The following is a 23,325-nucleotide window of genomic DNA, read 5'->3' on the forward strand; positions in this document are numbered from 1 at the left end:
GTGATCCTCTGACAATCCAAATACTCAGGTTCATTTATTTAGCACCACAGTTGTGCATAACACTTAATAAAATCTACAGAAACAGGGAACACCCCCAAACAACTAAACTGATGTCTTCTTATGCAGCTTGTAGGAAATATTTTCACCATCTATTTTATTATTTCTTTGTTCAATAGCTCACTAGCTAAATTTTTACAGCACTAGAAACCTGCAAACTGAATCAGATTTGAGAGAAAAGGCAAAAAACCGACCAAAGGCCAGGCTCTATTATGAAACATCCTTCCAGCACCCAATTCAGAAAAATAAAAACATACAATATTATGTGCAATGGCCATGTAAAGGTACAAGCTTTTCTAGAGCACACAGGTATGCAAGGTCTATCAGCTTAAACCAATAGACTAATGCAGTATCATGCCAAAACCTTTCCTCCTGGAAGTCAGGCAAACTATTAGATTTCTGAGTAAAATACAATTCCAATGAATGACATCTGCATGTCTTCCTAAATTAAACCTGCTAACAAGAAGTACTGGATAGCTGCTTCTGTAGTTCTCCAGTAGCTCCATCGTACAAGTAATTGTTAACTATGTGTGTATTATGAAATTATTAAATGTTTATTTCCTGATGTCAAATCAGTTATTAAGCACATAAGAAGTCACATGAAGGGCTTAAATTATTCACTTCCATTTATCACTTGATCTTTAAACTTCAGCGACATCAGAAGAATATGATGATATTTAAAATGAGCATTGCTTATTTTCAGTACTTTCTGAAACATTAATATTCTTATTGATAAATGTTATTTCCCATCAGAGAGAAAAATCTTGCCACATTCAGTTTGTGCATATTTATCTGAGTCTTACATTTCTACTGTACATCAATATGTACATTTGCCTTGGCAGAGTTCATTCACATGACTTGCACTGCAATTATCACACTGCATGTAAACTATGCAATAATCTTGATGAAAACTACAATCAGCTCAGCCTTTGTACTTAATTGTCCCCTCCAAGATGAAAAACACACTTCAAGAAATGGAGTCAAGGAAAACAAACTAGCAGGGAAAAAAGAATTTCATAAGGTTCATTTGGTAAGTTACTGGATACATCCAGTATGTTCCACTTTATATTACATCAAACCTCTCTCAGAAATGTTATAGAATGCCTAAAGAGAGCAGAAATAGACCAAAATTATTATCCCCTGATGTTTTAAATTCTGAGACTACTTCTCCAGAACACTGGAAGGATAAAAGATATTTAGATAGCAAAAAGCCATAAACTTCTAAAATTCAGAAAATGCATCTCTTTAGCTTTTACATGAACTTCATGCACAGGTCAAAGGAAATTGTCATTTAAAACATCGCAGTAGTTTCCAGATGTTCTGTAGTCCGTAGAAATAAAGAACTAAAAGGACGCTCCTGAACCACTGAAGTCCATTCTCTTTGAATGAAGATACTGACTGACTCTCAGCTAAGGACAGCATCCCACTGTAAAACCAATTCATTACTTTAATCTTTATTACCCTGAGTATATAAACCAAGTGCCCCAATGGGGCACTGAAAATTCTAATTTTCAGTTTAGTTTTCATTACCAGCCAGATGACTTTTATTTTTTTTTTGGGTGTAGGTGTATGTGTCACTAATTGTTTGTCTTCCATCGCTTCTCCTCAAATCTGTTGCCTGGACTATGGACTATCTGTAGATGGCAGTCACACAACTCTCAGCATTCTTCTCCTCTGCAGATCCATACCCAAGTCAAGCTCTTCTCATCTTTCACAAAACCTGCCTTTTTTCTAGTGATCTTTGGAATAAAGGTGCTTAGAAGTTTACATAGTCATCCAGGCAAGGATTCATTTTAGCTGGACACTCTGCCATCATAAACGAGTCTTTTCTGGACACATGTCCAAATCACCCAGTGATCAGCCAATGCTTCCTCTCTTCATTCTGCTTGTCCTTGCTTCTTTTTCTAGTGATGAATTCAGTCTATAGCTGTAACTTCTGCTGTTAGTCCCCAAATGCAGGCACCTTATATTTCCTATTATTAAATTTCATCTAGCTGCTATTACTGCAGTCCTCAAGGTCAAGCTTTTCTTCCCCATAACATTGTGATCTTTTGCTGTATTAGGAATCCTTGAACTGGGTCATCAACAAATTTCATTATAGCAGTGACATTCAGTCACCCCTTCACAAGTAAAAAGCACTAATAAAGGGAAATATTCTCCAGAGAGCTCTCTGAGAAATCCGCCATGAAATCCTCCTCCTGCCTGACACCCTCTGAAGTCACACTACCTGCCATCTCCCCTCACCTACATGTGCAGTTACTTTAATAATGGTCATCTCCTTTAGCAGGGCTTCTAGTCTCCTGTTTGGAACAGAAGTAGATTTTGGTTTTTCTTTCCAATATACATTCCCTATTTAAAACAGTTACCAGCTTTTCTTCACTGCTCTCATAATGCACTGCCATGACATAGCAAAGGTTAACAATGGCACATTGGTTATGCCAACCAGTATTTCAGGGATCACACACTATTGTATTGTATTAATCTACTGTATTACTGATTTTAGTAACTGGCAGGTGTCTCTAATAGTTCATCTTTTTCCTGTCTTCTATACAGATATAACCATACCAGACTTGATAGAACCACTTAAATGTCTTGCTATAAAGCCTGTGACTTTATATATCGATAAAAAAGCATTAAGATAAAAATCATTTGTTCACTTTCCAAGATTATAAGTGAAAATATGGCATATACCGGGGGGGTTCTTGTTTTTCTATCACACCTATTCCTAAAGCAGAGTATCATATGCTTGGCAGTATCTTTTCCTTTGACACAACCCTTCTGGTTTTCTTCAGGTCCTTTTTCAGGTGAATATTCACTTATAAGGTACTGAACCATGCTCCTACAAGATTTGGTTCCTTGTTCAGGATACTTATTCCTGAGAGTATGATTAATCTTGAACTTTAAAAAAAGTCAAGTCTCGCCCACACTCCAGATCCTGAACAAGTGGTATAGCATCAATTAACCCTCACTTTCCTGTGTTGCAGGAACTTCACTGACACCTGCCTTGCTTTCCTCAAATATGAGCAACTTATTTTTTTATATAATGCTTAACTATACAAAACATGTCACTGATCGTTTAGGGCAGGGCTGACTTTAGATAAGGCCAAGTGTGGAAATCAGACGCAATGTAATTCACGCAAAGACAAGTCTTCCCTTTCTGCAGACCCATTGCTTCACCAAACTGCCGAATACAGGAGCTGATTACCACAACCACAGAAACTTTGTGTAGGCCCTCAGACCTCAGCACACAACAGATATCCCCAGGTGCTAAGACAGTATATAAAAAAAAGATAATTATAAATACTAGGACATAAAATTTTGCCCACACTTCTTAAACCAGGACTGCTCCAAGGCCCAAATCAAACCATTCTATATCAACAGATTAAAAGAAAACAAAGAAGTACTTTAAAATCAGCTCAAAAAGTGGGATTTGGGCTAAAATAATCAAATATATATTCTAAGCACATCACTCTGGATATTTTTTAAAACCATAAGTGTCAAATTCCGCTTGAAGTAATTTCTGTGCTGTAACTGAATACAGAGAAGGAGGAACACATCTGGTGCCTGCACTGTGCAAACATATTTATGATTAAATAGAATTGAATACCAAAATCCTGCAATGATAGAATTCATTAGACTAGTATAATGCTGCATAATTACTCTTTTTTTATAACATCCACTGCATGCTTTAAGAGCTCTTTTTACCCACTGATATCAATGTGCTATGACATATTTACATACACCCCGTATAAAAGGCTGAGGAAGTATTAGACATGTCAGAGGGTGACACAGAAAGGCAACTGTTGTACAATAACTACACTGTCAGCAAAACAAGAGGAAACTGATTTAAATTCATTCCCAGGCAGGAAACTCTACAGACAGGTACTGGATTTACATTTTGAAAGGAAAGGTGCTTCATACTATAGTAAGGAAGAGTTCTAACACAACAAAATCAATCCATCACGCCTTCCTACCAGCACTCCTTACTCAGCTTGCTTGCCTTGCATTACTGGCCCTCCACCAACACACCATCCACAGCTTTCCTCACAGACCTTGCTAAGTAAGCATCGCCCTTGGGACTTTCCTCACTGAAAACATCTCCACACATTACTGCTCACATCCTAGACTTGGAAGAAAGTTGCCAGCAGGCAGTGGCCCTCTCTGAGCCTTAGCATGACTACCTTTGCTCTACTTCTTTCCTACCAACCCAGGTGTCTCGTGACTCCTAGTAGGGAGCCCAGTCTCCCTCCTGGCTCACGCAAACTGTAGCACATGAAGGCTAGGATCCAACTTCCCCAAGCCACCAAGGAAAACCAGGGGCTCCAATGCCACAAAAACTTGGGCTGACACCAATAAAGGAGGGTTGCCACACTTCTTTAAAAAAATTGTCAGGTATCAAAGACTTTTGCCATCACACTTTCAATTCTTTTCATGTAAAGTGGCCCACTGTCTCCCTAAGGCACGCTCCATCTCCCTCTCAGTGTACTCATCATTCTTCATTGTTGACACAGAGGAGCAAAGGAGTTTGGACTAAGTAAAGAGGTAAGCGAGCTACTAAGGCTGATGGTGCAAATATGCTGGCTGCTGTCCCAGATGGGTAAGGGACGATGGCCAGGCAGTCCAGTGACAATAACAGCCTTTGGATTGGGTTCAGCAGGCAATTACGGAGCCAGCATGGAGCTGGCAGATTGGCACAAGGGACAAAATAAGTGTCCACAGCCACACTGTCCTGCCCCTTCAAACAGCAGCCAGACACCTACCTGATAACACTTTTCTCCAAAGCTGTACCTGCAACCAAAGAAGAAGAGTCAAGGAAATGGAGACTGATAAAAGCAGCTGCAGGGACAGCAAAAAGATAGCTGAAACCAATTACTATTTGCACTTATTTCACATCAGCCTACATGTTTCTAATAAAAAAACCAAAACAACGCCCTGACCAACCACTTCATTTCCAGCCCTCTACTAATTGTGGGTTATTTGAGCTATGTGCCTGCAGGCTAAGGAAGAACTGCTCTGCATTAAATATATATTAAGTTCCTAACCAAAATATTCTCTCTCAAATTCTATTTTTATTGTAAACAAAAGCCGTAAAAGTTCACACCTCAGGTTCCTTAAGACAACAGAGAAACACTACATTGAGCAGTTGCAAACTGCAAAGAAAATCATTAAGCCAAAATTTAAAAGATGCAAGGGTGTCACTCAAAGGCCTGTCCACAAATGGCACCATAACATGCTCTGTCTAGTAACTGTGGTATGAAGAAAATCTACCTTTCAACAGTTACTAGTACAACTAAGAAATGCCAAATTCGTAACAAGCTTAAGATTCAGGGGACATGAAAGTTATGACATTTTTAAACTCTCCTGGACCAGAACAGAAGTTAGGCTGCAATTTGAAGTAAATTAAAAGTAAATTAAAGTAAATATATATAAACATGAAGTAAATTAATATAAAGCACTTGTTCAGTAAGTAACTATGCCTGAACTGACTCTTTCCTTTTCATGATTTTCTAATTAGTTAATGTTGACAGAGATATATTTGAAACCTAACTAATTTAAATTTTACATCATGTCTCCTTTCTTTCATAAAAAGAATAAAAGAATCAAAAAACCACTTCAATATGCCAAGTAAAATGGTTTAAAGGTTCACAAAATATGAAATTTCAACAAAGAACCTGTCAACGGCCATCGAGGAAGGATTTTTCAAATTTGATTTCACATACAGGAGATACCAGCTATGGACCTACAGATTCTCAGTGCAGAGCAAACAAAACACCAGCATCACAGGAATACAAAGCAGTATTTTACTGCTCACAGCTCTTTTTCAAATGTTTGAAAACTTCAAACCTTCACTCAGTCTTTTGAGTAAGGTGTCAAATTCCCAGAAAGATTCCCGTATTTCCACAGTTTACTGTTAACTGACACTAGGCAAAAGTACTCCTATACAAAAGCAGTTCAAAAAAGTGCACTGCTATTCAAAGGAGAAAAAAAAAAAGCAGCTTTGGGGAAATGAAGGATTCTGCTACAAGGAGCCACACCACCTTGGACTCTCAGCAGTGGCCAGGGGCTATTCTCCCACCAGATGCCAAAGACATCTGCCGCAAGTCCCAGCATTTTGGAAAAGCCCTGCCTGCTCTCAGCTGGAGCCCACAAAGGACTCGGCAAGGTGGCTGCCCAGAGCTGGCTGCTGCTGGCAGAGCAAGAGAAGCAGCTCCATCCCAAATATCCTTTTCTCCAAGCAGCTCTTGCACGCAAAGCAAAGAGAAGACTGAATATCAGAGGAGTTGTGTCCTGGCAACCTACAGGAAGACAATGCCAATTCCCAGAGCTCTACAGTCCTTCCTCCATCACAGGGCCAGACACATGCTGTGGGAATACCTGTATTTTTCCTAAGAGGAAAGCAAGGCAGGACAAATCATCACGGGCTAAACACAACCCTGGGACTGAGACATCAGTATCCCTCTTAGATATCTTTCAGTCCATGTGCTTTTGAAAATCATTATCCTAGCTTTCAAATACCAAAACTAAATTTAGTATCATTTTCAATGACTAAATAATATGACTAACTAAATATTTACATCTAAGATTGAAAGTCTGAAATATTCTAGCCCAACATGACACAAATGCCAGTGAAAACAAATGAAAAAAGTAAGACCTCGTGAATTACCTAGATGAGATATCACAAAGACAGAAGTACTCCCAGGGTGAAATCCATATCTAAAGAAAAGTATTTCATGTTCTCATGTTTTTATTACATGCAAGTGTGACCTGGTTTGGTAGTTTAAACTATTGACAAGATATAAAACCTAAAAAACCCCAAACCAGGTAGGAGGTTTCTTAGAAAATTAATCCCAGAACCTTCCAAGAAAATGAAAATATAAAGTCACCCACAAAGGAAAGGGCTCCAAAATATTACCAGCATGCACCAGTAATTTTAAAAATTTATATTGATATTTATAAATTTATATTTAAGAGTTTAAAGGAACTACTTAAACTTCAGTATTTGCCCAAGTCTTTGCAAAATCTGAATAAAAAGTCAGAGAATGTATTCCAAGTCTGTCTCAAGTACCTAGAGGGCCTTCTGGAGAGGGTAACACAATTTAAAGGCTAAACTCATAGAATCAGCATGAAATCTTCAGAAGACATATTTATATGTTTAAAATACTTTTTCCATCCTTTGAAGAGTTATAAAAATATTATATGAGCCACATTCCCATGTAGAGCTGTTTGGAGAAAAGAAAATAATGTGACAGAACTCAGAAGAATCGATCAGCCGCAGTGCTGGATATTGCACATCATTTATTGATGTTTCAAAAGTGCTGCTATTAGGCTGCAATTATATTTTGCTTTTTCTTCATTACAAAATTTAAAAAATGTGATGGGTACTTCACTTCTTCTCTACTCATCCATTTCTCTAGACAAGTAAGGAGACTCCCAGTCCTTTTTCTCATGCATTGCTAGAGAACACCTTGTAGATCACAGAAAGCCTCCACTGAGACCTCAAACATTTTAAACTGGAAAAGAGCAATAAGCAGTGTTGAACAAAACTAGCATTTCTACTATGTTAACTGGTCACTAGAATCAAATATTCACTCTACAAAGAAGCTGGTGATTGGAATCAAGTACTCATCCTTAAAAGAGCTTAAAAATATAACAGTAAAATCCTTCTAGTATTTCCTAGTATTTTAATTATGCACACGTCTGGTATTTATAAAGCAGATTGAGGGAGTCTCAGCATGCAACCACTTAGTCACAAAAACATTTTTTAAGATGTCCCACAAAAACAAACGTGAATGCTTTTGTATAGAAGGTTCTTGGAAATGTACCCAATGGAAGTAAAATTAGTAATAATGACAGTCTTACCTGGTCCCAGGGACAGATGATTCCTCCAAAACACATAAAGAGATATCCCATGGCAACAAGACATACCCAGACCACCAGAGAAAATATACGAAGCAGCTTCTTAAAGACAGGCTCTACGCAGACAAGGATAAATATAGCAAAAAAAATTGCTAGGGCTGTTGGAACAGTTATTAAAAATGCCACATGGTCTTCAACTTCCTGAAAACAGAGGAAAAGAAAAAGGAAGTTAAAAACAAATGTAATTAAAGACATGAATAACATACTCTAAACTTATTGTACACGGAGACGGCAGAAAGACACAACTGGGTATCTAAAGTTAGTTAAATTCAAAATAGACTTTCTTTCATGGTAAGAAGCTGTTTTATGGAGCATCAACCTTTTAACTACTGTAATTACTAACCACAATAGCACAACACTTCTTTTATCTACTTTGAGTTGCAGCAGGCTGTGAGAAGTCTGTGCAGCAAGAGGGGTGCGGAGTTGGAAAGCTGGTTCCAAGCTCAGTCTGCAGTGGACCCACAGCCCATGGCCAACCATCCAACAACGCCACTGCTGGCACACACAGAACAGAGAGGAGCAAAATGCAGAAGAACAGAAGCTTGCAAGAGCATCAATCTACAGGAGAAAGAAACTTCCCCTGATGCCTGACATGCTCCTGCAGAACCTCTTCTCTGCTCTGCAGACTGAAAAGACGCACCCCATCAGGAGAGGTGCTGGAGCTGAAGCAGGCAGCCCCATCTGCTCTGTAAGGGCCAACGCAACCCCAGGAAGGCCATAGTGACAGCAGCAGGGACCCTGCTGTGAGAGGCACGGAGGTCTGCCTCTGACACACCCTGAGAGCTGTGCTGCTTACTGGGGGCTCACAGCAGAGATGTCACCAAGACACTCCCAAGCCTCACAGAGCCCACTCCTGCCCACTGCCCTTGTAGCTTCACAAGGGCACCAGTGACACAGCCAGGAGCAGTCTGAGCAATACCAAGATGGATTGCAGAGGGTGATGGTACTCTGGAATGCAAGTTGTTTTTTCACCAATCCTCACAAAATGAAAGTTCCCAGGGGAACAGAACCTCAATTCATGCCACTCCAAGTTTGATGCCAATATCGGAAAGAGATGCTCTGAGTCTGAAAGGGGATTGCAAGTGTGCAGAAAAAGGAATTCCAGCCACTCTAGGCAGTATGTTGGCTTTGGGGGCATGGGCAGTAAACAAGAGATGTGCACCTAGGACCTTGTCACACAGATGTGGTGGGATGGTTCCTACGATGATAGTGTTGGAAGGGAAGGATACTGGCTCTTCAGGAAGGAGAGGGGAGGGGACACAAGGAGGGGTGTGTCCTCTACGTCAACGACCAGTAAGAACGCATGGAGCATCCCCTGACGGGTGATGGATGAGGAGCTGAGGGGTTTATAGGTTGGGTTAAAGGAAAGCAGAGAGCAGGTTAAAGGGAGAGCAACATTACAGTGGGGGTCTGCTACAGATCCTCCAAACAGGAAGATTGAGAAGATGAGACCCTTTCTAGACAGGAACAGCCTTGTGTTCCTAAGTCTTGGTCCTCATGAGGAACTTCAGCCACCCCAACACCTGCTGAAGGGGCAACAAAGCAGGGCATGAGCAACCCAGGAGGTTCCTGGAATGCACTGATGATAATTCCCTTCTCCAAGTGATACAAGACAGGTTGGGTGGGGCTTTGAGCAGCCTTTTTTAATGGAAGGTAAAGTGCACCTAGTGCACTTAGTGCAAGAAGGTTGGCAGTAGGTGATCTTCAAGGTCCCTTCTAACCCAAAGCACTCTATGATTTAATACTATTTGAAGCAAGTTGAGAAAACTGTAAATCACCCTGAACAATGCAGCTGTCAAAATGCCTCACAAATCAACTACGTCCACAGCTCTATAAAAGCCTTTTTCACAGTGATAGTTGAAAGGTACTACATGTTTTGATTCTCCTTAAAGTATTTATCTGGAAGTAAAGACTCTAGATTACATATATACATTTTCTCTTAGCAACTGCTTACTTTGAAATGTACAAACAACATCCAGAGCAAGGACTATAATATAATGTGAAGTAAGATTCAGAATATTCAATATTTAAATTTATATACAGAGCTTACTTGGAAGCTACTACACTAACATCTCTAAATGATCTAATGATGGGTGCATTAAAAGAAAATAAATATTAGATTTTCTATTGCTGTACATGCTCAAAAGTACACCTGGTTGAAATACAACAGCACTATATCAAAGTACAGTCACAGGATCTTTAGTCATTCCCCAGCTGTTATGAATTCTAACAGCCTCATTTACAGCAACAAGGATTCCCCAAAAGCACGCTCCAAATGCTACTGCTGCAACAGTAACCACAGACTTTATGCAGAAAAGCCTCAGATTCATTTTTCATGGTGAAATCTTCAAGAGAATCTGAAAGTACTTATTTGACGATTTTTAAGACATCTAAGCACAAAGTAACATTTCTTTTTCTCTTATTTGTAGTTGCTTCCTTAGTGCCCTATTAAATCTTGTTTATTGATAGGTTTTCAACATAAATACATACATAACTTAAAAGTATCTGAATATGACTTTTTTTCCTTTCTTATGTATAAAAGATTTGCTTTAATTAAATAAAAACTAAAAATTTACAAATAAATGTGTAAATTTTAAAAATTTACCTTTACATACAAATTTTAAATTTTTAAATTTTATTTTGTAAATTTCCAAGTTCTAAATTTGTAAAATTTACAAACAAATTTGTAAATTTACAAACATTTACAAATACCATAAGCAGGTGGGGTGGTTTCTTCCGTTTTGTTTGGGTTTTTTATCCTCATCTAGTAAATTTTACAGCTTGATATCTAGAGACACTTGCTGTAAAAATCTAGTGCCCTTTGCTGTTCCCATTTCTTCATTTTCCTTGCAGCTCTGCCCGCGTGTGCACTGCAGACTGGGACACCCAGCTGGCTCCCAGCTCCAGCTGAGGAGCACCCACCACCCTGGCAAGCTGAAACCAAGGGAAATGCCACAATATACCCTGCCCTGCCTGGCAAAAGTCAGCTCATCTTTCAGCTCTTCTTATTTTTAATTCCCTTTTAAATTTATCAAGTCATACATTTAAGCAATTTTATTACAACACGGACAGTCACGGTATAAGCAAAAGAAGTGTCAGGAAATTTTACGTGGTGATGCTAACTCTGAAATGCAAATGCTAAGCTTCCAAATATCAAATACACACACAAAGGCTTTGAAGCTCTTGGGTAGTCAAACTGAAAACAAAATTATGGCCTTAAATTTAGGCATAGGGGTAAGTAACTGCAAGAGTATAGAGCTGCACAGTAAGAGTAAGAATATAAAATCTACCTACTAGTAGGAAAAACTACTGATTTATTTATCTAAATGTTGTGATTTTTAATCAAGCCCATCTCAGACACTTGTTTCAGTTAATTGATTTAGTAAGTGGCACAACCAATGTCAGCTCAGTTAACACCAAAAGCATTTAACTTCAACCAGGTGGGATTGCCAAACTCTTGTTGCAAGCGACAGGTGTCACAGGCAACAGGACAACATCAACTTCCTTGCACCATCTGTCACACAGCCCAAGTCACAGCACCAAAGGAAACCACAAATTCCTGAAGTAAGCCCAGACTGGAAAACCACATATTTAAATGATGGAAAATTAGCATTTCAGCAATAAGGATCCTGCTACAAGCATATTAGTAAGAAAATCCAGATGCATTTCAACTCCATGTTTCTCCACACCAGTAAAAAAGTAATAAAACTGCTGTAATTTCTGGGAGGATTTGGCTTCATAACAGATCAACAATGTTTAGATGTCTGTTTAGAGCACACGTATGCTCATGCAGCTACATATATTTATATGTATTCTATAATTAGATCAATCCAAGAAAATGCTCGTTCCAAATCAACAGCTTCTCAATTTCCTTTTTTAATGCATACACTGATCTCAGCACATAGCTGAACTATTTTGATCACTAAATCTAAAATTTTACTTCTGCTTTCTCTCCTTCTGTGGTTGCCTACTACACAAATTTCCATTTTGATTGAAATGTATGCAAAGAAAAAAAAAATAGACCACACAGTATCAGCTCCTGAGCACAGGTGACCTCCCTGAGCTGATACAGGGAAACATCATTCTGCTGTCACAAGCTGCTTGTATCACAACCACACCCTGAACAAATTCTGAAGTAAAATTTAAATTTAAAGACTGAATAGTGTACACGTTAGGCAATTTATAAAATATATGATAAAATAAAACTTTATAATAATTTGTATCCTTTACAGAAAGCCTCAATGTGTACAGGGGGATTTTCACAATTCTGCCTTTAAAATACAAGCTAATGTCAGCTCAAGCAAAGCAGGGCCTGTAAGGCAGAGGTTTATTTTGGAAACTACATTGAACAATATTTTTCTGTTACTTCAGAGGAACTAAATCTCTATAGAATTGTAACTTTAGGAGCAGGACATTTAGAACTTGTAGCCTCCCGATCAATTTTTGCAATTATCAGTGTATTTAGCAAGTTGGGTGTGGCAGAATCCTAAAGGTTAGCTGTTCTGTAACCTTAACCACTTCCCAAAGAGGTAGGGGAGAAGAAAAAAAAACAAACCCAAACACTTTGTTGTTGTTTTTTTTCCTGCTAGTCTCAGAAATTAAAATACACCAGAGGTAATGGAATTAAAGTATCAGCATGACACTTTTGAACATAATGGCTAAGCCTGCAATAGATGGATCTTACCTGACAGTTCTGTCTCCCTGAGTGTCTTCTGTCTTGCTGGCTTTTAATTACTGAAGAAATTAAAAAGTCTACTGTTAGAAATTTTTCAACCCCCACAAATTCTTCCAAAGTGTGATAATCTTGTTATCGCCAGTAAAATCCAAAGTCACTTTCAATCATCTTTGCAAAACCTACAACCTTCTCTCAATCTACATCCTGATCTTTCCCAGATAATGTCATGCCCTCAGTTTAATTTTAAACAGCAAAGCTGCTGTAGAGCACTTCACTGTTATATATAAAACCATAGTCAGATGAAACAATCCATAAAAATGAACAACTAAGCAGTCAAAATGCCAGTTTTAGCATAAAATCTTTTCACATGGTCCCTCATTCTTTTGACACTTTTTCTTTACTCTTTTTGTTTAATGGAATTCACCAGTAGTCTATATACAGCGGACTCCTTCTGGGATCTGAAATTTCACATGCTTTGAATTAACTCAAACCATTTACTACATTAAACTCTGACTAAAATCCCTTTTTGCTGAGATCAATGAAACACACTCTAAATGTAAATATAAAACCAAATGATTAATGTTCTTCAGACATTGATTTACTTTTTTGTTTCATACATCTATTCAATTTTCAGTATCTTTAATTTCATGCATTTTCAAAAATGTTGAGTGTTAGAAGAAATGTTACAGGGCTCAAGGATTACCAGTTGGCTGACCTCTCAATCAAACATCTTCCTTTAACAGGACTGACTGAAAGAATCTGTGGTCTCTGCAGCAAAAACTGCCCATTTTTCCTGTAAAATTTTTTCCAGGACTTGAGACAATGATTTTCAGAAGACATAATCTTCCTTCTCTTTGTAAAATTGGACAGCATTTAAATTCTCTAATTCTCTAAAAAATATTTCTCTACAATATCTGCAAAATTCTTCTGGCTACTTGTGGCCCTTCTCCTATGGTTTTATATTTCAGTGAATTTGCTTACGGCTGACTGCACTGTGTGCCATCAGCTAGACAGCTGGAAAAAATCTCCATTTTATTAAGAGGTGCCGTGCCCTGCTCCTGGCCAAGTAGCTGTACAGTTTCATCTAGGATTTCATCATTTAGGACATCAACTGAAAAGTTTTTGCCAGCAGTCCAAGCTTTCTTTTCCATCAATTCCATTAGTATTACTATTCCATCTCCACTTCAGAACCTGTGCTGTATCTTTAAGGCCAGATGCTATTTCCAATACCACACGATGTTTTCTGGATCCACAACTCAGAAAGACTCCTCTGCCTTTTGTGCCCAGCATTTATCTTTCATAACATAAAATTTCGCTTCTTATTCTTGCTTAGCTGCCTGCCACATAAGAAGGTTTCTTATGTGGGGTTTTTTGGGGTTTTATGTTTGTTTGTTTGTTTTTGTGTTTGTCTTTGTTGTTGTATTTTTTTTAATCTTACATTGAGTTTTCTGCAGTGTATTCAAGGACATTAGCAGAAAATTAACTGACCTGTATATTTTAATCAAACTGTCTTGAAGTTTGTGTCAATGAAGCTTTTTATTTTCACTAAGGCCCTATGCAACTGCATGTCTGAATTTTTCTTCTCTTTGATTCAATGCTCCCCATCTGGCTTAGCTGATCAATGATAACAGCATCAGTCCCAAAACCAGTTGTTTCATGATGTCTGTTGTCTTGAGAAATTCAGTTCTGGCTATTAATGAGTCTTATGTGCAGTCTACACTTGCTGTTAGCGCACAGAGATCTCTGACTCCACACCAGATGAATGTCAGCCCAGCCATTTGCACATCACATGGACCATGTGGCATTACAGCTGCCCCGCTGCTGTGTGATGTTGTATGCAACCAGGAGAAACAGTTCTGCATCCATGGCCCCACTCTTACACCATTCTGTACTCACTAGTATATGGGAACATAATTGGAGCAGCAAGATTTCATGCAAACCCTTCACATGACATTCTGGCCACCTGAAGCATTTCCCCAGGCTTGAAAGCCATGAACCATGTGTGCTGCAAATGTGTTCCCCATAAGAGAAGAGTACAGTTTTGCAACAGTGCAGCCCTTCTGCTGCAATCCAACAAGAGCTGTTCTCTGGCATTACAGGCAACGTCCCTGTGAGCACACAGGACTAACAGTGACAATACAGTGACCAACCCTGCACATCTTGTGAACACCCATCTGACCACACGCATGCCTGACTACCAAGCCAAGCACTTTTGGCCAGTGGTTTGTTTTTTTTTTTTTTTTAGTAAGTCCAGTCACATATAGATATTATTAATCTTCTCAATCAGTCAGTAGAAAATGATAGCATCCAGATTTTTCCAAGTTTGCCTGATAGCTACAAGTGAACCTCGCCTGCTTCGGTGTTGTAGCAATGATTATCAGGAACACAAAGTCATACCAGAGATCAGACTTCTCTGCTTAATGCAAAAAACATCAGACCCCACAGAGGCTTTGGAAAGGCTCGTTGGAGGTGCCGTGGATGCTGTGCAGATAACAGTTACATAAGAAGTTGGAAGAAAACTTCTGGAGATAAAATATTTGTTGCTAGTGAAGAAGCAGAGAACAGTTGTAGCACTCCCAGAAATGATCAAAAAAAAAAAAACCTAACCAAAAAACCAAAACAAACAAACAAACAAAATCCAAAACAAAAACACAAACAAACAAACAAAAAACCAAAACAAACCAAAAAAACCCAAAAAACCAAAAAAAAACAACCCAAGTGGTTGGCAAGCAAAAGTTCAATAAGCAGCTAAGAAAATGTACTCAAAAGGGAAATCAAAGAAACCAGGATGTTTGGGAAATAGGGATCTTTTCTCTAGAAGGCAACTGAGCTTAACAAAGAAAAGATAAGAATGAGTTTTCTGGCACTTCCAGCATCATGGGAAAACATTCAAGTTAAATGTTATATATTGATTGTTACAGAAACAGAGTACATGGTTTAAGAGAAGCAGTAATGTCAAGGAGACCAGTGAGTCTCAACTAAAGGACAGAAGTTGATTAAACTCAGCTAAGAAGGTTTCAGCAAAGGAAAGGCAGAACAGACTCTCTTTTTAAAATCTGGCAGAGCAATATGACACCATATGAAAGGATACACTTTTCTCTACAAGCCTAGGAAGTTAGATGGAAGAACAAAAATGCCTGTTGTTGAAGCATTATTTACACAATAGTCTTCCTGAAAACTTGGTGTAAAAAATCATCAGCAGAATAATGAAGAAGTAGGAAAAGACTGAAAGCCATACTGTTCACCAGGGACTGAAGAAAGGCCTGTATTAACAGTCTAAGAGAATTAAGAAATAGTATAAAGTGGCTATGAACCAAAAAAAAGAGACTGAACAGCAAAGCCTCATAAAAATAAATTACGTGGAGGACTAGTTATCATGCAGATATAAGGAAGGCTGTCAAAGAAGAAAACACAGCAGATCAAGGGATACTTTAGTGACTCCCAGATGGACTTGCTAAGCATCCCAACAGCAGATGGAAGCTGAGACCACAGTCTGTGTCTCATGCACTGCTGAAAAACAAAACAAACAAGTACACAGACAAACCCGCCCACACAAAGAAAGACAAAACAATCTGGACATCAGTCTGGTCTCAAGAAATGGCAAGAACCTGGTCCACAAAATATTGCTATTGAGGAGCTTCTTTATAACAATGACAAAGCTTGTTAAGAAAACAAATGAAAAACAAAACCTAAACACTAAAATTGAAAGGGGGAGCTATAAGCTTACAGATTAAAATCTTTGTAGGTAGCCTGAAGACACTATAAAACTCAGAGGCATAGGGCAAAAGCTAATCAATTCCCCTAAACAACTTGAGAAAGACCAAAATACAACCAGAATGTCTCAACATCCAAGTAAGGAAGCTTCTAAAATTTATCTTCTGTAGAGGAAAAAAAACAAACACAAAAAACAACACAACAACCTGAAAGGGGATAATAAAAAAAGATTTAATATAAAGGCTTAATTAATATAAAGACTCAGTAATGCAGGCCAAGAAAAGAACTTGCTTGAGAAATTATTTTTAAGAGTATACAAATAAATAGTGAATTCTTTTTGAAATATAATCAGGAGTCATGGCATCTTGCTAAAGAACTTCCAAACAAACAGATTAGGCAGGTATTAAAAAGAACAACTAGAGAAGAACAGACTGTAGCAGAAGGCATTTTGGTTGTTTGTTTTTGGTTTTGTTTTATTTTTTTATCTGCGCTCATTGTGGGATAATTCTCATTCCAAAATAATCTATGCAGGAGGAATAAATCACAAAGTCTATTTCAAATTGAAGCATTAGTGTAAGGCATTACAGACAAAAGCAAAAACATGGAACATAAATGAAAAAATCACCACAAGCAGTCAGGATTCACCAGAAAGGGCCAATAAGACTCAAAGAAGAAAGAGCTAAATCTGTAATGGTGGACCTGTAGTAGCATGTAACCTGCACCCCAAAGTTCCCCAGTATCCAAAGACAGGCATGTGATGTAATGCCAGTCTCTCCTGGGATCCCTCTCAAAGACAAAGGGCAAGTCCCAGCGTGTCTGGCATCTACCAGGAAAAATTGTAACAAACAAAGGTACCAAAGTCCTCAGGAATCTTATGGCATATGTTCAAAATATCCATAAACAGTTTGGAAAAGGGCTGAACAGCAGTCTGGCAAAGATGAGGGTCAGCTATGAAGAAACACAAAAGGATCTCATACGAGTCACTACAGAGCAAGAAAATGGCAGATGAATTTCAGCAGAGATGTGTGTGCAGAGATGCACCTCAGACAGAGCAATCCTAACTTTATACACATGACAACAAGCTCTTGGCTGGCTACTAATACTTAAGAGATATTTGGTGTTTATCATAGCTAGACCCATGAAAACATCACTTAGATGCTCACCAGCAGTCAAAAAACAACCCGAAATGTAGAACACAGGAAAATAGAAGAGAGAAGAGAGAACATCACAATGCCACTTCAATGCATGATGAACACCATAATTCTGGTCCAATCAACATTTCCAAATGAATGAAAAGGAAGAAAAGATAGTTTTCAAGAATAGTCAAAGCTGCAACACAGTGGCTAGATTCTGAAAGAGTAACACTTGGTTTTAAGGTTTCTCTTCTCTGCATGGACTGAGCACAACTGTTCTTTAATCCAGCTCTTCTCATGTTTAAAAGTAGAGTCCAACTCAGCCAAAAGGAACAACCTCCACTGGAGCTATCTGCCTGCAAAGGTGTAGTAGCCAGAACTCCATGAGCTCCTGACATCCTACTCTATCACATGCCATGGAATAGAGAACAGACACCTATCCCTTCCAAAAACGTAATTAGTAGAACCAGGATGTGTGGGCCTGTATATTTCATATTTAAAAATATGCCCCGTGCAAACACCATGCACTCAACTTGAACAGTGCGGGTTTTTTTACACATCCTCATTTGCCACATCAGCAGTTTTCTCTCCCTTGGTATATTTTCCATCAATTTGTGTCCTCTCCTCTGGTTAACCACATGTCAGATAAAATCTGCCAGTGCATACAACTATGTTTTTAATAAGCTGGGGTTCAGAGGGCCCAGGAACAGGGTCTGGGAATATGAACAGGACTGCCATGCCTTTCGGTCATCCAGCAGCATCTCAACCTTCCCTTAGGCCGGCAATTATCAAAAGCTTTACTTTAAAACATGTAAGAGCATAAGAAAAGCAGGATGGTCAAACCCAATTACTAGTGGCTACAACACTCAGCTGGGTGCACTTGTAAAATTGTCCTACTCAATGGCAGTAGCTGGCAGCCACAGAAGATAAACCATGTCCCAGAGAGCAAGGACAGTTAATTACATCATGCTCCCTGAAGTGTCCCCTTCAGAAGAGGGGGGATTCAGCAAGCAGAAAAGTGAGCAAAAATCTGTACTTTGATGAAACTAGTTATTTCAGGCTCCAGAGGTAATTGGAACCTACTAATGTAATTTATTAATTTTTAATGTAAATATAGTGATCAAAATATCTTTCTTGCATACTTTATTCTACATGCATTGGTTCTGACTTCCTCTTAAAAAAAATGGTGGGTTAATAAGTCAGTTTAGCTTGCTTTTCAGATATTCTCAAAATCCTTCCTTATATTACAAAAATACTTTTAAAGAAACTCTCCAATAAATGCAACTACTATTTATACAAATCACAATATATGGAAGATAAATTGAGTAAAACACTTAGGAAGAACATATATTTTTTAGTTAAATATACTCAAAACATGTCATTGAAAAAGCTCCATCAGCTAAACATTATGGATAATACAATACTTCACAAGACTCAAAGACATATTTTTCAGATTAACTGCACTGCAACATGCATTAAAAGTGAAATTATGGCCTTTCTTGTACCCATATAGATTCATGGAAGTCTGAAATACTCATTTAGATTTGCAGAAGTCAGAAGTACTCATCTGACTCTTGGAGCTGTTTAATACTGACAGTTACATATTTTGGCTGTCATTTTTAAATCAAAGCTAAAAGGTGGCTTTCCCTCACCATTTTCCTCCTGACATAATAACTTGAGAATCTGTCTGTAATCAAGAAAAAGTGTCAAGATGCAACTCACTTAAAAGTAAGAATGATAAAATTTGAACCAGAGAGCACATGAGCTTCAGCACACAAGGAAACTGCTCATTTTAAGGGTCTGTTTAACGAAGAAAAAGGTAGACTTAGGCTCCTCTCTCTAATGGGTCTTTTTTAAAAATACATTTTGCAAAAATATTCCTAAGATTTAATGAAGAGGCATAATAGGGTAGCATGAAAAACAGGTTTAATATTGAAAGGCACTAATGTCATTTTGTAATTACTTCTGAAGTGTTTCCTAAGGTTGTGCAATTACATACTAAACAGCGTTATTAGTATTGCAACAATGTTCTTAAAGTTTATTCCCCTAAGGATGCTTTCCACACTCTCATATGTCTCTCAGTTCAACTGACTTCAAACCTAAGATATTTCTTATTTCATTTCTGACTCCATGACCAGGACCACATTCTGCAATGGCTATTATTTCTATTATGATAAAATTTCAAATAAAAGTTGCAAACATGTTAACTTACATTTAAAATACAACTGCCAAATAACATCTCAGGGGTAAAACTTCAGACTAAATCATAATAGAGCAAACCAGATTCTGCAAATACAGGCATTTTTGTCTGTATTTGCCGACAAAATGTGCCAGGGCTTTTTCATAAGTACTGTTACCCTATTTCATTAAAGCACAGGTAAGAAAATAATAAAAATCAAAGAGAGCAAAACCAATCTGGTAAATTGTTTTATTGTTAAACAGATTTCACATTACTTGAAGCAACTTTAGAAAATCCCACCACCTATCAGTCAGGTTTAAAAATTCCCAGAGCCCACTTGTGCAGAAAACAAGCCCCAGTGAGAGCCTATGGCCATTTTTTGGCATGAGTTAACAGAGATCCCCAGTGGGGTTTACAGGACAAGCTACTGGTCTGGACAAGCTCCCCGTCCATGTCCTCCTAGGTCTTGACCAGACTAGACAGTTCTCACACCACTGTGCTGCTACAAAGGACCATCACAGTACCTGCAGCAAGGAAAGAGAATCCACCCACCTGCCAAGGTATATGAAGCAACTCGAGTGATTTATGAGGAGCAGCTGAAGGAACTGGAGTTGTCTAGCCTGGAGAAAAAACTGTTCAGTGGGGACCCTAATATTTCCTACAATTACCTGAAAGGCAGAGCAAGGTGGGACTTGGTCTCTTTCACCCAATAACAAAAAATAGGAAAAGAGAAAACGGCCTCAAATTGCACCAGGGGAGGTTTAGATTGCCTATAAGGAAAAATCTCTTCACCAAAAGGGTGAACAGGCTACCCAGGGAAGTGCTGAAGTCATCATTCCTGGAGGTATTTAAAACACATGTAGATGTGTCACTTAGGGACATGGCTTAATGGTGGACCTGGCAGTGCTGGATTAATGACTGGATTTGATGACTTTAAGGATCCTTTCCAACCTAAACAATTCTATAGGAACAGAAGCACTACCAAGCAGGTGCTGAGCCAAGGTAAAAGAGCATCTGTTTTCCTAACACTTCTCTCAGAGGAAGTAAAGTGTCCAAGTCCTCAGCCTGAAATCAGTGTTGCTGGAAAAGGAGCTGGGGGGAATCAAGCCTTCCTAGGATTTTCCTGCCAGACTGACCAAAGTACTAGCAAATTGGAGAAAAGCATATGGAAATTTTACCTGGAATTGAAGGACAGCAATCCCATTAATCCAGTCTGTGAGCAGATCCCCAGTGCCAACCATAGAATTTAAGGTCTTTAGAAGGTCCCACAGCACACAATTCAGCTGTGGGAGGCAGGTGGAAAAAAGTAAGTTCTAACTACTTTTGCAAACCTTACTGAGCAGCTCTGAGAAGCTATTTGGGAAACAGAGAGGTGGGCTAGAGTACCTCTCATCCCAGCTGGTCTCTGGGATATGCAACCAGAGGCCATGGCTCCTGCAGTCTGGAGCACACCTTCCAGGTAAGAAAACCTTCAAAACTAGAACCATGGATGGTGAAAGAAGAAAATGTTCAGACTAACACGTCATCATTTGTGGTTATTTCCTCTGCCTCTCCCAGACACAAGCCTGAAACAGTGTCACACCAGAAACAGCAAGGGGCTTTTATATCATATATGCACCACTAAAAACAAGAGTTCTGTTTAGAGAAGAGATAAAGAAAATGTTTCTATACAGGTTGGTAAAACAGACAACTGGGAGAGTAAGTGTAGACACAGCCTCACACTCCTCCGTAGAGATGGTCCCTTCAATTTTCAGCATCACCTGAATCAGGGTCAGTGTCTGAAGGTTGTTTATTCAAGATGTAAAAAGAAAATATATGGAAAAGACAATGTATTGAGCCGTTTTGAGTTTTAGGTTTTTTCAACAGGTTTGATGCTCAAAGAAAAAAAGCCAGGAAAAAAAGGGCAGAACTGTGCCAATTCACTTATTTTTGGATCCAGATCCCCCAAAACAGAAGTTTAATCTGTTGGTATCTTCTCATCATCACATATCAATGTGGCTTCAGCTGATTCAATTCTTTTTGAAATATGCAGAAGCTACTATGGCATCACATAATTATTTGGGATCACAGCTCAGCTGTAACTGGGGAGGTAGGCACAGAATCAAACACTACAGGTGCTCAGCTACACTTTGCTCCCCAGCATATCCAGCTGCTCAAGAGATTTGCAGAACACACCTATCTGTGTGAAGTGTCCATCAGTTTGGATCATGCATGGAGCAGCCTGGAAGGCTCCAGTGACCACTACTGTTATAACAAGAAGTTTTATTCATCACAGTGTAAACGCAGGGACCATGATCTCTGGCTAAGGTCCTTAATCTAGAAGAGCCCTTGAAGGCTCAAAGAAACATATTCACTATTTTGTAGGAGCCAACAAATTGGTTGGATATATCTGTCTGCAACAAGGAACTTGAAACCAATTTATAAAAATTTAAGGAAGATAGGCAGGCAGGTATTGACAAGTCCTTGGCAGATCCACTATGAAGTTGCCAGTACAGGATTTGTGAATCCACACACCTGGCTTGAGGCTGATAAAGACAGCAGACAACCAGAGCCCAATCCATCATCTGTCTTATTCCCATTGCACATCAGTAAACAGCTCTAGTCAGAATGTTATTTATCATGTCTGTCAGCTGTAGTAATGATTAGCAGTTGTGGATCCACCATTTTGAGTCACAATTTGTGGCATTAAATATGTTTTCTATTGCCAAGGTATTCATAAAACTTCAATTTATTAAGATTATAATTAAAGGCTAAGCATTTTTCCAATATTGCCATATTCATAGTTTTATCCAATTCTTGTTCAGAATTTAGGTTTTTCAATCTGAAAGATGAAACAGAGGCATGCAAAGTGAAGTTGCCACCAGCACCTCATTAACTTGATGGCTCTGTTTCCAGACTTGTTAGGGACTGGCACATGAGACAAGCTCTTAGCAGCAATAAAAGTAACCACAGACGTAGAGTGTCATCAGCGAATGAAAGAAGGAGCAGCCCAGACTGATGCAGCACTGAGGACTGAAACCAGACAGAAAGCCAGGCAATTCTTGCTTCAGACAGGAAGATACAGCAACCTTTCCTGCCTGACTAAAGAGATAATACTGCCTTTAAAAAGTCCCTCTCAGAGAACATCAGAAGGAACATCTGGCAGGGATAGCAATATCCTAAGATTGTATCAAGTAACCAGCAACTATAGCTAGAAGAATATACTGCTATATGATGTCTAGAGATAAGAAAAAAATAATTAGAAACATGGGGTTTCCTCATGGAACATTTTAATTGGGGACTTGAAAGCAGAACTGTAGAGTCAATTATAACTGGAACTGTGGAAAGAAAAGGCATTGTAAATACAATGATGTTTATTTTGAATTCCTTCTCACGTTGGTAGTAGCAGTAGTATGGTAGAAAGAGTTTAAGGAGAGGTAGGATACCACCTGAGCACAACAACCATAGCATCAAGCATGCAAAAAACCTCTGCTTGTCTTTCAGTTAGTGAGGATTTTCTTACTTCATTACTTTTCTTGTGATTTAGCTTTCTTCTTGGGGGAATGAATATATTGGAGTTTGAAAACACTGTTAACAGATGCTTTGGCTTACTTTCAGTCTGCAAGGATTCCAAGGAACATTTTCAGACCTTGGGTATTCTTGGGCTTTGG

The 23,325-nt window shown here is 38.7% G+C and overlaps 1 protein-coding gene across 1 annotated transcript in view; it reads right to left on the minus strand.

The window, feature by feature from the left end:
• The window catches only part of ADCY2 (adenylate cyclase 2), a 206,834-nt gene that overhangs the window by 178,294 nt on the left and 5,215 nt on the right, over positions 1-23,325 (minus strand). Inside the window, exon 2 of the mRNA XM_036400040.2 lies at positions 7,918-8,115. Within this exon, the coding sequence (XP_036255933.1) occupies positions 7,918-8,115 (198 nt within the window). The remainder of the gene's footprint in view (positions 1-7,917; positions 8,116-23,325) is intronic.

Source organism: Molothrus ater, chromosome 1 (genome assembly GCF_012460135.2).
Source record: "Molothrus ater isolate BHLD 08-10-18 breed brown headed cowbird chromosome 1, BPBGC_Mater_1.1, whole genome shotgun sequence".
NCBI classification, from domain to species: Eukaryota; Metazoa; Chordata; class Aves; order Passeriformes; family Icteridae; genus Molothrus; species Molothrus ater.